This window comes from Nymphaea colorata, chromosome 3 (genome assembly GCF_008831285.2).
Source record: "Nymphaea colorata isolate Beijing-Zhang1983 chromosome 3, ASM883128v2, whole genome shotgun sequence".
NCBI lineage: Eukaryota > Viridiplantae > Streptophyta > Magnoliopsida > Nymphaeales > Nymphaeaceae > Nymphaea > Nymphaea colorata.
The window spans coordinates 11349258-11365558 of NC_045140.1; the positions used below are offsets into that span (position 1 = coordinate 11349258).

Here is a 16301-nt window from a genome sequence, read left to right on the forward strand (position 1 = left end):
TACTTATGACATAAAGTGTGCTGATGGAAATCCTTACATATCCAAAAGCATTTTAGGAAGTCAAATCCAATAGAAGGCAGCGGTTATGACATGTAAAGAAAAAATTAATTTATCTCTAAGTCGAAGATTATCTGAACATCCCAAATACTGTTCTGATATCTTTAACCGCCCATTGACGTTGATAGTCAAAGACAGATCTAAAAAATAATCAGAAACCCATCTCAGATTCCACCAACCTCGCGGCCTTTCTGATAGCGTAAGCCTTCCACAGTTTTCTCAAGATGAGTACGATTACATGTCAAAGGGCAGTCGTTCTCACACTAGAATTGGGATCCAAATCAGATCTTGCGTCATCTAGATCATGTTTGTGTCAGCATTTCAAAAGCACAAGTTCTTTATCTGGAAATTTTCACCTACCCACTGGTTGGCTGGCGAGTATGGCAAAGCGCTGGCATTTTATGCAAAAAGATTTTCCAGCGTTCCATCAAAAGAAGTTAGACAGCATGTTGGAAAAGAAGTTCAAGCATTCCATGTCCAAGATACACATCTTTGAACCATTTCGACCTAATTTAGTTAAAATTGTCAAGTCCAGCTCTGTGCTTGACTTGGCCATAGGTAGTAAAGCATTCCTACAATATTTATCGTTGGGTTACCAAACAAGTCTTTATATGAAGTACTTAGGCTTTGATTTAACACGCTTGGCATGGCCGACCGCTGCAGTGCTTCATTCTTATTTTGCTCGACATGGCTAATATATACTTATATTGCGTGACAAATAAGCCTTCTTCACTTCTATTTACCTCAGCTTCAAGAAAATATTTCAATGTTTAGCTTAAAAGATGTTTCGCCTCATGTATATGATCCTACAGGTCCATGTGAGAATTATATATATATATATATATATATATATAGATGAACAATAAAGTAACGAATAAACAAGGAGGGATCCAGTGAACCTAGCAAAAAACCATGTATGCAAACAGACATTTAACATCTAATTATTCCGTAGTTCACCTATTGTCGATGACCAATGATAAAATAACGTGAATAATTCCAATTTTAACCACCAGAGTCTAAATGGCTCATTATAATATTGTCCATATGCTTGAGTAAACTCATCTCGCACAAGTTTAGCTATGTATAACCTTCCATGTTTCATACTCGTATAGAGTTTCAATGTCTTCATTCAATGCTTCTATGCATCTAGTAAATTCTTTGCAAGGTGGAAGGATGCTCGTTCCTCACGGTCTCCGACATGCAAATTGTCTCTCTCAGATCGCCGCCTCACTATGGGTTCGTTACCAACTCACTGCCATTACTGGTGCTTGACACGTTCCATGGCTCTATTCCTCCTCACATGTTTTGCCGATGAAATTTTTAATTTTCTTAGGAACCTCAACACTCTCTTGGTCATTATCTACATGGGCATCACTACTTGTATCATGTGAAGCAGCATTTGTTGACGAACTACCTGACAAACCCCAGCAAGGCGAGCAAACAAGTTTCCATTGATTTATGGAGAGAAAGCTCTGCTGACGGGAATGGACTTTTGCTGGGGAATTGAGTGGCAAAAAAAAAAAAAATCTAAAGGTCCTCAGGCATTCAATTTTGGGACCATAAAGACCAAAATCCCTTACAATCATCTAATATCTCACACAGACATGCATTTAACAGCTTGTCTTGAAACTTATTTCTCAAGGATGTGTCAATATTAACATTACACCCAAAAAATAGTAAGGAGAAAAAGGTTAAAATATGGGCATTTTCCATCAATAAGAGTCTTGGGTAAGGAGAAAAAGGTTAAAATATGGGCATTTTCCATCAATAAGAGTCTTGGGTATGTGATTTATGATATAACAACTAATCAAATTCATCAGTTCACAAATTAATGGGAATAACACTATCAGGTGCAATGCTTATTGCACTGTCAATAATATGTCGATGTTTGCATATACCCACCTCATTCCTTTGAGGAGCATGTTGCAAAGAGACTTGCCAATTTACTTCATTAATATGGAAAAACTCAAATAAAGGTGCTGAACGCTACTCACCCCATCCATCACAAAAATGCGGAAATATTTGAGGAAATTTTTTTAACAAAGCTATACATTGAGTGAACAAAACAAGCCAAACACATCAAATTTTTATTACTTCCAGCCATAGCTTGTTAGTTTGTGATACTCTTTGTTTTCCTAAATGTTCCACCACTATCAATCCTTGCATCAAAAGATGCAATTCGCATATATATAAGATATAAACCAATTTGTTACAAATTGTCCTGCAGAACAACCATACGGTGTGCGTGCCAATACCTCCTGAACGAGAGAGGTAATATAACCTTACCAAGACCTGACTTATTTTATCCTTGAAACAAAGTAAGAATTACAAATAAATTTGGTGTTGGCAGGCCTTTCACTTTCTTCCTGCATGAGAAATTGTGGGTGTTGATCGACCTAAATACCCAACCAATATATCTTGTCGTCCTTGCCCCGGATATCTCTTCCAAGTTCAGAAATTGGAATCGTACAACTTTTCAAAATAGCTCAAAAAAATTGCAAAAGTCCAAATCTGTGAAGAATATCCATTGGCCGAAGAACATAAAAGGTAGAAATGGGGACGAAAATCAAAATCTGAAGGAAAAGGGAAACATGATCTCAATCACTGCTCCTTGGCAAACAATCAATTTTTATAGCGAAGGAATAATCAACACAGAGCAACTTTTTAATCAACGAAAAAGAAACATCCTCTTTTTTCCCCATGGCATCAAGGTAGTCCGAGTATGATCTGAATAGATTAGATTGAATCCGTTCACTGCTGATTTTTCAGCAATTTTTGGGCCGATTGTAAGTGGGAAATGTTGACTTCGTTAAAACATGTAACCAAGAACAGGTTTTTAAAACTAACACAACATATTCAAGTACTGAAAGAACAGCTTTTATACCACGAAGATAGATAAGGGATTCAGAATTTGGTGGGAATTAGGGTTAGATATCTGAAAGGAGAACTCACGAGAGATGAAAACAAGAATTAGGGCATGAGAAAAAACCAAAAAACAAAGAACAGACATGCCTAAGACGACAAGAATTTCAGATGTGCAAAACGCAACACAGAAAACAGCAAGTGTCAGCCACGTTTTTAGACAGAAACTTCAAATACGCAATGTTGGAGGCGATAACAGATTCCAGGAAAGAGACAGATATACCAAAAGGGAAAGAAAAACAATTGAGATCTAGAAAATGAAACAAAGATATAGGCGAAGGAAGAGGATCTAAAAAGAGAAACGAGAATGACAAAGAGGGGAAGACCTGAAGATAAGCAGGAACTCAGATCAAATTTGACTCTTGCTGGGCAATTCATAGAAAACAACTTTACTACTTCCAACCTAGCCCAATAATATGTCAGATTTTAATTCGTGCACCACAATAACTTGTTGCAAGAAGAAACCAAGAGAGAAAATGAGGAGACGTCATTGCAGCTCCAACTGAGGGTGATGCTCTCCCTATTAGAATTTCTTAACAATGAACTAAACAGAAATATACATTTTATAGACATAACAAATACATTTAAGATGGACTGATAATCAGATCTAGATAGGGACTGGGCAGGACTTTCCATGTCCACAAACAAAAGTCTGGACGCTTTGTTTATGTTCAGGTGGATGAGCAGAAGGATAGGACTGGATAGAACTTAATGGGCTTTCATGTGCTCTCTGTATCTTCACCAGCATCTATGACTGACAATATCGGCATGTCAAATTTGCTTGCGATGTTTAAATTTAAAGCAGTCTACGACCCTTGATCACAGGTACAAAGCAGTAGACACATAATCCTCTCCCAACTTATTGAAAGTTGAAGTCATTTAAATATATCGCACATTGCACAGGAAGAGACTACGATCCAAAAAATAACGTTGAAGTATAATGGCACTTGTAAAGAGGCCTCATTCTGCTTCTCCTGATAATGCATAAGCTACCAATCTTGAGAAGTACCATTCAGATTTATCTGCATAAATTTTGCAAGTTTAGCAGATCAATATCCTGCTTTTCCAATTTTGTAGTGAAGAACTCCAACGAGTCTTTGAGGAAATTTTATTTATCAAGCATCCCTACTGCTTTTATCAGAAAGGCATACTCCAGAGATGTTTCTTCACAGTGTTTATAACGCCCACCCTCTCCAAAATGCCCTCCATCCATGTTTGCTTTTAGAATGATTGCCCGTGCACAGCTGCTGCAAGTCAGATCTCGTACTTTAGCAACCCACTTGGTAGGCTGCCAAATTCCCACCCTGGAAAAAAAACAATAAAATATTCGAAGAACTCAATGAAGGAAAACATGAGAAAAATGGAGTATGGAGGAGATCATGATGACGATGAGAAGAGGATTATTGCCTCTGATCACTAAAGGAAGCAGTTATAAGCATTGAAGGATAACAGACTCCTGGCTTAATGTTTTCATATGGAGAGCATTCAAGAATCGTCTCAAATTCTTCGGGAATTCTTGGGTCACCAAATTCTTGATAGTCTAACACGGTAAGGGGCAAACTTGGATCCATCAAGGTATTGCACACATCCAGGAAAGGAACCTGCAGAAAAAGAAACATGAATCTCCCACAATCGAGATAATGTTAAAAAGCCAGGAATTAGTAGACTAAATAGGAAAATTTTATTATGACATAGGATCTAGCTGTCAAGGATATGGCCCAAGATATGGAGATAAGATTGTTTCTATTAGTTTTCAGACATAGAGTCTAATGGAGTATTCCTGTGACATAGCGTAGGATCTTCTCTCTCTCCCCCCAACCCCCAAACAAAAAACTCTCGCCCTCTCAACACACCAACATACACAAATAACAAATATAATAACGCCAAATTTGGTGACAATTTGCAGACATAGTAATAATATCACCAACTGACAATTTCCTCAAAATATCTGGAAGACAGTGCAAGAAATGTAAAGTAGAGCACAAAGGTATATGTCATTATGAAGTCATCATAATACCATGATATTTATGCAGATTTTTTTTTAACTTTTTTTCTTATACATTTTAAGCAAAAAGTTTCCCTTTCTGCCTGTTTTATGTTTTGAAAAGCTTCAAATGATTTTGGTTATAGATTTTACAAAAGAACACCAATAAACATATTATTTATAATTTTTTAAAATTTTACATATTTTTCAAATTTTAAGTTTTCGAGATTTTTGCAAGATCTTCCTGAGAAAAGAACACTTTTGAAAAACCTACGGAAGAATTAATATGAATACTTTCAGTGATTGTGCGTGTGTGTCCGTTCTGTATGCATATTCAAGATGCAGTGTGTATACGACACGGATACGTTTTGGATCGGGTCCACGTATCCGTGAGTATTCCTGTGACATAGCATAGGATACGGCATTCTTGGCCCATGTATCCGTGTCAATACGGGGATACGGGTGCGGATACGGCATGGATACGTTTTGGATCGGGTCTGGATTAGACCCGATCCGAACAAAAAAAAAACAGATTTTAAATTAAGTTGAGCTCTTCTCCCTTTCTCTTTGGGTTTTTTTTTTCTATTTTTCTGATAAATGACTAGAATGATGATATTGATAAACAATGTTTTGTTTGTGACTTTAATAGTGAACTATTAATTTAATGTTTTTTTTCAATTTATAATTTTTGATAATATTATATTTGCCGTATCCACGTATCCGAGAATTGTGAAAATTGTCGTGTCCGAACCCATATCCCCGTATCCACACCCGCATCGCACCCGCACCCGTGTGACTTAGGTAGCTGTTCAACAGAGTCAAGCAAATGGATTAAAAAAGGTTCTGCCTACAATTTCATAGGTTGCTGTGCAGCTCTACCATTCCATAATTCTAATAATACCTGAGACAGGGTTTATACCTAGCACTGATGAAAGCATTGAACTGCCCAATAAAGTTCATTGATTTTCTAACATTTCATACCATGTTTTGTGAATCAGACCCAACAAATGTGATTTTGCATGCATACATGCAGATAGCATGCCTTTTTTTGAAATTGTATCACCGTCACTTGCTGATGGTACTGATTTACTCTTGATTATGAACTCAAAAAGAATATAACCTTCAAATTGAATTTTAACAGTTTATTTCATGGACCACTTTTCGACCATCCCCATCTCCACGAAATTTGCGCAAAGTTGATTTTTCATTTTCTTGAAATCAAATATTATTATCTGTAAAAGATGAAGAAAACAGACGTAGATCACAAATAATCCATTCCAAAACAAAAGGCACCTATACAGTTAGACTTAACATTTTGGCACATTATAATATGCACATAACTTTACCATGGCATGTACTACGTGCATGCCTATGACAACATTAAACTATATAACAAATTCCAAGGTGCCATCAGCGACACTTTCTTTCATTCGAGAATGTCTTCAAACTTCCCTTATAGCAATAGCTGACGAACTTGCTAACTTGAACCAGGACATGCTTGCTAAGATACCCCCACCAATTAACTCAAAGTTGATGAATGCCAAGCCCAGAAATAATGAGTCCTTGTCAAAATTCTCCAGTGTATAGAAGGTTAATATGGTTAACAAAGTGGAACCAATAAAAGGTACAGATACTCAACGTGAAAGCCAACTTAAGCCAATGAAATGGTAGGAAAATAAGTGAAAATGGTGATCTCTATATTACCTTTAATATAGCAGCACAGAATAAGTCTGGGAACATATTAATAGCAGCACCTAAAAGCAAACCACCAGCACTGAAGCCAATGGCACCAAGTTTATCTTTGTGAACATAACCTTCACCAATCAGGTATCTGGCACATGCAACAAAATCTTGAACAGAGTTAAGCTTATGCAGGCCAGCACCTGAATGATGCCATGAAATGCCTCCACCTCCGCCACCCCTGCCATGGAGCATGTTCCATTCTTTACAATTTATGTTGATAAAAAAACATTAAATTATGGGATCATTGAAATGTGAAATGACATGCCAACAGTAACATTTCAAAGCTAGCCTGCAGTTACCGTACATCAAACTACGAAATTGCAATATAGAGGATCCACTCTGAGAACTTGAAACTATAAAGCTTGGACCCTGTACTGTTTTTTATGATGGAAAATCTCAAATTTTCAGGACCATCTAGGAGGTGATCTGGATCAGTACAACAAGATACCATGATTTTAAGACAAATTCTCTCTTCTTGACCTACCTTGTTGCATTGAAGGAGGTCAATTAAAATCATGAGTCATCGGTTAATGTGGAATTTTAATGATAATGATTCAGTCACAAGGGCCAATCTTGACAAGGTAACTGGATCATCAAAACATGCAAAAGGACAAGGTCTTGTTCTAAGAAGGAAAAGGAGACAATCAAATGGAAAAAGAGAAGAAGGTGATGAAAATTGAGTAGCATAGGAGGAAGAAGTTAATTTTGCGGAAATGGATAATGTTTGATGAAAGAGATAATTATGATGAGCAAGGTAATGAAAAAGGTTTATCATATAGATTCCAAAGAGTAGAATATTCATCTCGTATTTCAAGATGGTTCATGACACACATTAAAGCCCTAACTCAGTAGACAGACATGATTTGCATTTCAGATTTAAAATATGATGCTTCTTGCTTTTCCTTTCAATGTGTGTGTGTATGTATATGTATGTATGTATGTGTAGAAACACGAACAAGAAGAGGAAGAGAAACAACGATCACGATGTAACGTGGAAAACCCTCAACAAGAGGGAAAAAACCACGAATGAGGAGGAGTCGGTGCCCACTAGCCGCCAGACTCTCTCTCTCCTTAGTCTTTCATTCACACCATAAGGATTAGGGTTACACGACTTAAATAATGCCCAACAAGGGCTACAAGTTGGATCGGATACGGATCCGGACCTGGTCCCGAGACCCATCTAACATACTTCAACACTCCCCCTCAAGTTGGGCATACATATCAAACATGCCCAACTTGGATACATTTCTCTCAAATGAGGTCGAAGATAAAGCCTTCGTCAGAACATCAGCCGTTTGGTCTTCAGATCTCATGTAAGGAAGTACAAGTTCTTTAGCATCAATTCTCTCTCGAATGAAATGCCGGTCAATCTCAACATGCTTTGTTCTGTCATGAAGCACAGGGTTGTTGGCCAAGTTAATTGCGGACTTGTTATCGCAATACATCTTCATTGGTTCTTCAACCTTTATACCAATATCAGTCAACAATACTTTCAGCCACAAAAACTCAGAAACTCCCATAGCAACAACTCTGTATTCTACTTCAGCACTGGAACGCGAACAAACATCTTGCCTTTTACTTCTCCACACTATGAGATTCCCTCTCAAATAAATACAATAGCCAGAGGTGGACCTCCTAGTGTCAATACAGCCTGCCCAGTCTGCATCTGAATAACCTTCAATCCCAAGAGTGTCTTGCTTGACATATAAGAGACCTTTGCCAGGATTCCTCTTCAAGTAGCACAAGATCCTGTCAACAGCCTTCAAGTGGGCATCCGTGGGAGCATGCATGAACTGGCTCATCACATTCACAGCAAAGGTAATATCAGGTCTAGTGAGAGTAAGATAAATTAACTTCCCTACAAGACATTGATATCTTCTTTTTGCCTCTTCACAGAGTGGCTCCCCGTCTCTAAGACTTAGCTTATGGCCAGCATCTAGAGGAGTAGAAGCTGGTCTACACCCTAGTTTCCCAGCCTCCTTTAACAAATCTAGAGTGTACTTCCGTTGATTTAGCACAAGGCTAGTCCCAGACCTAGCAATTTCTATGCCAAGGAAGTATTTCAACTTACCAAGGTCCTTAAGATCAAACTCGATCGCCAACAGTTTCTTTAACTTCATTATTTCATCTTCATCATCACCTGTGACAATCATATCATCAACATATACCAACAGAATAGTAACCTTTTGCTTATTTCTCTTCACAAAAAGTGTATGATCTCCATTCCCTTGATGGTATCCACATTGTCTCATGACAAGTCTGAGTCGTTCAAACCATGCTCGAGGAGATTGCTTGAGCCCATATAAAGCTTTCCTTAGCTTGCAACATTTTTCAGGTTCCTCATATCCTGGAGGCATACACATATATACTTCCTCTTCAAGGTCTCCATTGAGAAATGCGTTCTTGACATCAAGTTGGTACATCTTCCACTCCTTCATCACAACTAAAGAGATAATGACTCTGACAGTCTTCATCTTCGCAACAGGAGCAAAGGTCTCCAAATAATCAATCCCATATTTCTGACTAAACCCCTTGGCCACAAGACGAGCTTTGTATCTTTCAACACTCCCATCTGGTTTGTACTTGATGGTGTAGACCCACTTAGATCCAACCAAGTGAGCCGCCTCAGGAATCTTTACAACTTCTCATGTCATGTTTCTTCGCAAGGCTTCCATCTCTTCTTGCATTGCATAAGTCCACTTAGGATCACTCTGAGCCTCAGCAACATTCCTGGGAATCATAGTCAAAGAAAGAGAAAATACAAAGCATTTGTAGTCCTTGCTCAGTCTAGAATATGAAACAAAGTTACCAATAGGATGTTGAGTACATGACCTGACACCCTTTCGCAGGGCGATGGGAAGCTCTTCACTAGCAGCAACAGTCTGAATCTATTCTTCAACAGGTTGCTTCTGCGCACGACTTGGGTCATCCAGGGAAGGACTAATTGGATTGGGAGTAGAATTCTCACCACCTGTCATCTCATCTGTACAAACTCTTCGCCTAGAGTAAACTTGCCCAAATAAACGATTGCACTTCTCTTCTGCCTCAGTGGAACACTCTCCATTTTTCTCCTGTTCATGCACCTCACTAGATAGACCATTTTTCTCCTGTTCATGCACCTCACTAGATGGACCATTTTTCTCCTGTTCATGCACCTCACTAGATGGACCAACGGAGTCACACCTGTAGTCCAAAAAATCAGTAAACTGAATTTCCTGACTCGAAGAATACTCTTCCCGTGACATAGAGTACTCCCCTGAAGAGGATTCTCACCAAAATAGGAAACATGTTCAAGGAAAGTGACATCTTTGGTAACATAGGCCCGACCAGTGGAAGGGTCTCGACACTTGTACCCTTTTTGAGTGGGAGAATACCCTAAAAAAATGCCCTTAATAGATCTTGGATCAAGCTTTTTAATGTGAGGACTATGATTGTGAATAAAGCAAACACAACCAAAAACTCTGAGTGGAAGAGAGAAAGGTTCACGAGTCCCCGGTAACAGAGAGTGAGGCGTCTTCCCATTCAACACACGACTAGGCAACCGGTTTATAAGATACGCACTGGTCAGCACAGCATCCCCCCAATACTTTTTTGGAACATGACGTTGAAAAAGAAGAGCCCGAGTCATATTCAATAACTGACGATTTTTTCGTTCAGCAACTCCATTTTGAGGAGGGGTATAACTACAGGAAGTCTCATGAACAATTCCCTTTTTTCAAAAGAAGCTATCAACAAACTGGCACATATACTCTCGAGCATTGTCAGATCGAAATGTCTTAACAGATGCTCCATATTGAGTTTCCACATAAGCAATGAAAGTCTCTATGACAGTAGGAACTTCACTACGGTCTTTCAACAAATAGACAATAGTGTTACGAGAATAATCATCTATAAAGGTGATAAAATATTGAAAACCATGACAAGAAGGAATCCCTGCAGGCCCCCACACATCAGAATGAATCATGGCAAATACCTCATTAGACCGATGGCTAGACAAAGGGTATGAAGCCCTAACATGTTTGGCCAGGTGACAGACATCACAAGACACCATAGTCATATCTAACCTGGAACATATATCAGGAAACAACTGTCTAAGAAGGCCAAAAGGCAAGTGTCCAAGGCGCTCATGCCACCGTAGAAGCAACTGAAGGGAGTCCTCTCTATCCTTCGTGGCTTGGCTGACTGCCGTCATGAGAGCCTGAGCAGCACGCATAGGTAAACGATAGAGCCCGTCAGAAGCTAGACCAATCCCAATCCTCTTCCCTGTCACCAAGTCCTGCATAACACAGCGATCAGCGGAAAATATAAGTTCGCAATTTAACTCCTTCGTGATCTTGCTAACCGACAAGAGATTCAAGGGAATATGAGGAACATGCAAAGCATTGTGGACTAAGAACTTGTTCAAAAGTGGGAGACTCCCTTTTCCAGCCACAGAGATAGATGAACCATCGGCAAGGGAAACACGATCCTTTCCTGATGAAAGCTTATACCCATGAAAGACCTTAAGATCGCCGGTCATGTGGTGAGTAGCGCCACTGTCAATGATCCACTCTCCCATACGGCAATCCGCCATAACGTCTATAGATGAAGAAGCTGCCAAAATCACAGATAGTCCAATAGGAGGCACGAGCAGCGATACAACAAGGGAGGCACCGATGACAACGGAGAGCACCAACGGGCAGTAATATCCGGATTCCCAATCAGCCCCAAGAGTGAACGGAATGTCGATTGGGGGACACGTTCGTCGATGTCGCTCGACGGAAGCGGTGCCTTCTCTCTCTCGGGCTGCAATCTCCCACGGGTAGAGGTTGCACCACACGTTCTCCTTGCTGGAATGAAGATCCAAGAGGCAAAACCCAACAAGTATCAAGGTATAGAAGTGAATAGGAAATCAACTTCGAGACGAGGAAAGCCTTCACCCGTAAGACTAATTTAACCCCGGTCTTTTGTAAGGAAAGGGGGATGCGATCGCCGGAGCGCCGGCGGACGTTGAGGCAATCCTCAAGTTACGCTCCTCTCCTCCTTTACGTCCTCTACCAAGTCACGGACCAGCCACCTCTTCTTGCACGGTGGGCGCCAAAAAAAACAAGAAGATGGAATCAAAGATCAACCAAGCAATATATTGCAGGTAAGAGGTGGATGCACTTCACCGGATTTGCAAAAGACCCCTAGGAAGTGACGTGAATAGGGGGAGGCAAGCCTAGGAAGCGCCTAAGCACGCATATCTTCTTTCTTCTCCGGGAAGCAAGACTACGGCGCAAAAGGCAGTGGCGCAAGGGACAACGGTGACGGCGACGGTCAACAACGCAAGAGCGACGTCGCAAGAGTGGCTGCGATGGCGATGGCGCAAAGGGTGACACCGGCGGCGGCGGAAACAGCGACGGTGGTATTGGGTACAGCGGCGGTGGCTGCTGAAGCAACGGCGGCTGCAGCGGCGGTGGCTGCTGAAGCAACGGCGGCGGCGGCGGTGGCAGCGGCGGCAGCAGTGGCAGCGGCGTCGGCGGTGGCTGCTGCAGCGGCGGCGGTGACTGCAGTGGTGGCGATGGTAGCGGTGAGAGATATTAGGGTTGGAACTTCACAAACCCTAAAAATTTCCCAAACTCGTCGGCTCTGATACCATGTAGAAACACGAACAAGAAGAGGAAGAGAAACAACGATCACGATGTAACGTGGAAAACCCTCAACAAGAGGGAAAAAACCACGAATGAGGAGGAGTCGGTGCCCACTAGCTGCTAGACTCTCTCTCTCCTTAGTCTTTCATTCACACCATAAGGATTAGGGTTACACGACTTAAATAATGCCCAACAAGGGCTACAAGTTGGATCGGATACGGATCCGGACCTGGTCCCGAGACCCATCTAACATACTTCAACAGTATGTATGTATGTATATATATATATATATATATATATATATATATATATAGAGAGAGAGAGAGAGAGAGAGAGAGAGAGAGAAGAATATCCTTCATGCTAGGAAGAATGTCAAACAAGGTCATTTATAACTATACTGTTCATGATGAACTTTTATGCATTCAAGTGCCATTAAATATGCTTTGGAGTAGTTTTCGTATTGTCTGCTACGTCCTTATGCATGCAGTTGATATGATGCACATGGCCAGTTTATTGCAAGCATGGAAGAGTTCGGGATAAGGGAAGATGACATAATAAAAGATGGCAATGTATAAAAATTAGACCAATTTGATTACATCTTAAAGCATTGCACTAGATAATATGAAACTCAAGAAAAGTACATCACTCTCTCTCTTCCTTTAGGTTCTGATTCAAATATTCAACCAAGTATGAAATTCGAACTGGATAAAATGTTTTGCACATCCAATCAACAATTCCACCACTTGATGCTCTTTTTAGGGCTCTAGTACTTTGACCATTTTCTCAAACACAGAAGTGATTTAGCAATTAATTCTATAGAAAATACTTGACAAGGAGGAACAATATTAAATATTGGACCCTGCTAACAGTTAACTTGCCAAAGAACAAAAACAGTGGCTCCTCTTGCTCAAGGACTATGCAAGAACAGAACGAATCAGTTTTGTAGTGCAATCAGAGTGTCATCATAAATACATTATCCACTTTCATCCAATATTATATCAGGTTAGAGAAAGATGGCCAACAGAATCTCATATAGAATCTATGGCCACAAATGAGCAAAACTATCAGAATAAAATGATAAAGTGCTTGCAATAATAGGAAAATTTTTGTATCATCTGAGCAACAAGCAGTTAAAACACAAAGTACTATACCACTAGAAGCTTTACAACTTGCCTTACATCAGCATATGCTATGACCCAACCACGATCAAGCAAGCTCAAGTGATCAGAACACCAGCTCTTGTCTAAGACTTCACCATAAGCCCCATAGCCATGTAACAAGCCTGGCCTTTTACCACATTGTGCTGACCTCTTAGAGTAAACAATCGTTAAAGGTACACAAACACCATCAAGTGAACTTACTTCTTTTCTTTCACAAACAAATGCTTCATACAGAGTACTCCAACATTGTTGTTCTACTTGTTTGAAAATACCCAACAGATCCTTGTGAAGATAATGACTGAACTGTAAATCACATCCTGCATCACTGTTGACTCCAACAACTTTTTCTTCATCCACAATAATAAAGTTTTGGTTTAACATATCAAAATCAACTATCAGATCTGGCATCTGCATGTTCAAAGTAAGAAAGAGAGAGCAGTAACTGTATTACAATTGTAGGTTTGGCATGCATATTTGGAACTCATCAACATTTCCATGAAACATTGAGCAGAGAAGTGGAGAATCATGCCCTTGACACTTACCAAATAAGCCACAGGCACAACTAAAGTAATCAAAGAAAAGCTCTACAAAACTATGTTACCTCTAACTTACCCTCAAAAGTATTTTTATCCTTTTCATTACATAACCAAAAAAAATCCAACAAATGAAACTTTAATTTTCAAATGCCAACTAACAAGCCATAAGCCAGTGATATTTGCATCTATCCCACCTGATCTTGTAACCATTTTAACTTTAAAAATTTACTAATCCACTAATTGGTTTGGTAAAAGATGGATATAGAAAAAAGAACTACACATTAAGATTATTGAAAATGCAGAGCAACAGAAAAGATAGCAATTGCAGTATGGATATAGCATTTTTTACCACTGGAGAAGAGAGAACTGCACGATAAATGTGCATCTTAAAGTCATGATTTGAACCAGGAGTTATGCTGCAAATATTTGGAGGCAGAGGAAAGAACCATGGTTTGAAATCATCCAGGTACAGTGGACGCTGCAAAAAGTCATGGATGTAAAGTTCAGTGACCATATAATGGAGCACTGAAAGGGAAATAAATGGCTTTTGAATGCCACAAGCTTTTGATTTGCAGATTAGTCATCAAATATACAAGGAAATTTTAGAGGAAACTATAACATCATTCCATAAGAGTTCTAACAAAGATGTTACTAACAAGAAGTGATGCATCAGCTAAAAACTTTTCAATTTGGTTCTGAAGAGGCCAAGATTAAAGCTGTAAAACTTTTAGGTGAATTGGTCCCTGAATATCAATCAACCAAAACATCAAAGTGGCTTATCTGTGGCTAGTGATGAATTTTTTGGAAGTATAAACCATACTTGGAATTAATTCCAAGGGAGTGCGGTAGAGCATATTGTAGTCTGTACTAGAACTAATGGTTTTCCCGTTTCTAGCATTCAATGCACACTGTGAGCATATTACTGGAGCAAATGTAGCTATATGGTTACCAATCTCCTTTCCCTTCAATGAAATTTAAAATTAAACAGTATTGAAAAACTGACTAGGCCATGACAAATTTGATATTGGGTCCATGCTAATGGCATCTAGTGCCTGGTCATGATACAGCAAGACTACAAACTCATGGTTCCAACACAAGCTAAAGCCACTTCTTAGGAATGTCTACATAGCGACATCTATAACTGAACAAGTTTAAGTTTTAACTTTTCATAACTGGGGCATTTGGTTTCCCGTGTCAAATAAGAGGAACCACCAAAGAGGGAGTTAAAAACCACATTTTTTTTCAAAAATCTGTTGTTACATTATCATATTGATGAAAAGGCTGGAACTTTATAAGGTGCAGTATGAAGTCTGTAGAGGCCTGAGATAATTTGTAGCAAAAATTTGTGTGATGCTGCTGATGTGGCAAGGGGCCTACTATAAGAGTCCTTGCCTCAAGCAAATGCTGGATCTAGGGTTCTCATATCTAAGTACCTGAACTCCTTAGTCCTTCCACATTATAAATTGGAGGGAGCTGAACTCCTGACTTGATCTTCCTCCTCTATTATATCACCCCCTCAATCTAAGACCTTGGACTCGAAGCAGATCTTGATGCATTCTTAGAGGCGAACATTATTCTATGGTAGTATGGTGTTTAATTGGTTCGTTTCCAGAATAATTGCAAAGACTGCAGATTAACTACTCTCATTGAACAATCATGCACTCAGTAATACATAGGACCATAAGCTGAAATTCTTCAGATGGACAATAAAAAAAAATTATTACTACTGGTTCTGAAAAAAAAAAAAAAAAACTAACTTATGTCAAAGAGAAACACAGGTGTCAACCATTCTCAAATTCAAATCCCTAGGAACAAACAAGATTCTTCAGGAGAAAAATGTCAAGGGTCATCATCTATTTCCAGAAATGGAGAATCCCAAACATGTAGCTGAAATGAACTTATATTGATCAAATAATCAAAATGCAGAAAAAAAGACGTGGTCCAACCAGAAACAAGGCCTTCAACATAAAGATGCACACAAAGAGCAAGACCTAACGATGGGTGCATTACCAGTTTCTTTTTTTTTTTAATAGAACTTCCACCTGTATCCATCAAAGCAAAATCACATTGCAAAAGTTTTTCTTGAGAATTTTTTTTCTTTTAAATTGCATGATCTGGCATTACCTTAGAATTATATGGGAATTAGAATCATTTGCTGAGTGATTTATCTTTTAATACATTGAAGTTTCATGGATATTGTTTTTGGGGAAAATAGGGCTGGTGATGGACCACCCCTAAACAGTAACATGATAATAAAGTTCCCACAATAGAAACAAGTTGTAGGGAT

General features: G+C 39.3%; 1 protein-coding gene across 1 annotated transcript in view; it reads right to left on the reverse strand.

Moving 5' to 3' along the window:
- Nucleotides 1-3469: 3469 nt before the first annotated feature.
- Nucleotides 3470-16301, reverse strand: part of LOC116251241 (uncharacterized) — a 29128-nt gene continuing 16296 nt past the window's right edge. Inside the window, exons 7-12 of the mRNA XM_050076871.1 lie at nt 14364-14492; nt 13492-13886; nt 6668-6884; nt 4387-4580; nt 4109-4283; nt 3470-4001 (exon numbers count right to left, since the gene is read on the reverse strand). Coding sequence (XP_049932828.1) covers nt 3969-4001; nt 4109-4283; nt 4387-4580; nt 6668-6884; nt 13492-13886; nt 14364-14492 — 1143 coding nt within the window. The 3' untranslated portion in view covers nt 3470-3968. The remainder of the gene's footprint in view (nt 4002-4108; nt 4284-4386; nt 4581-6667; nt 6885-13491; nt 13887-14363; nt 14493-16301) is intronic.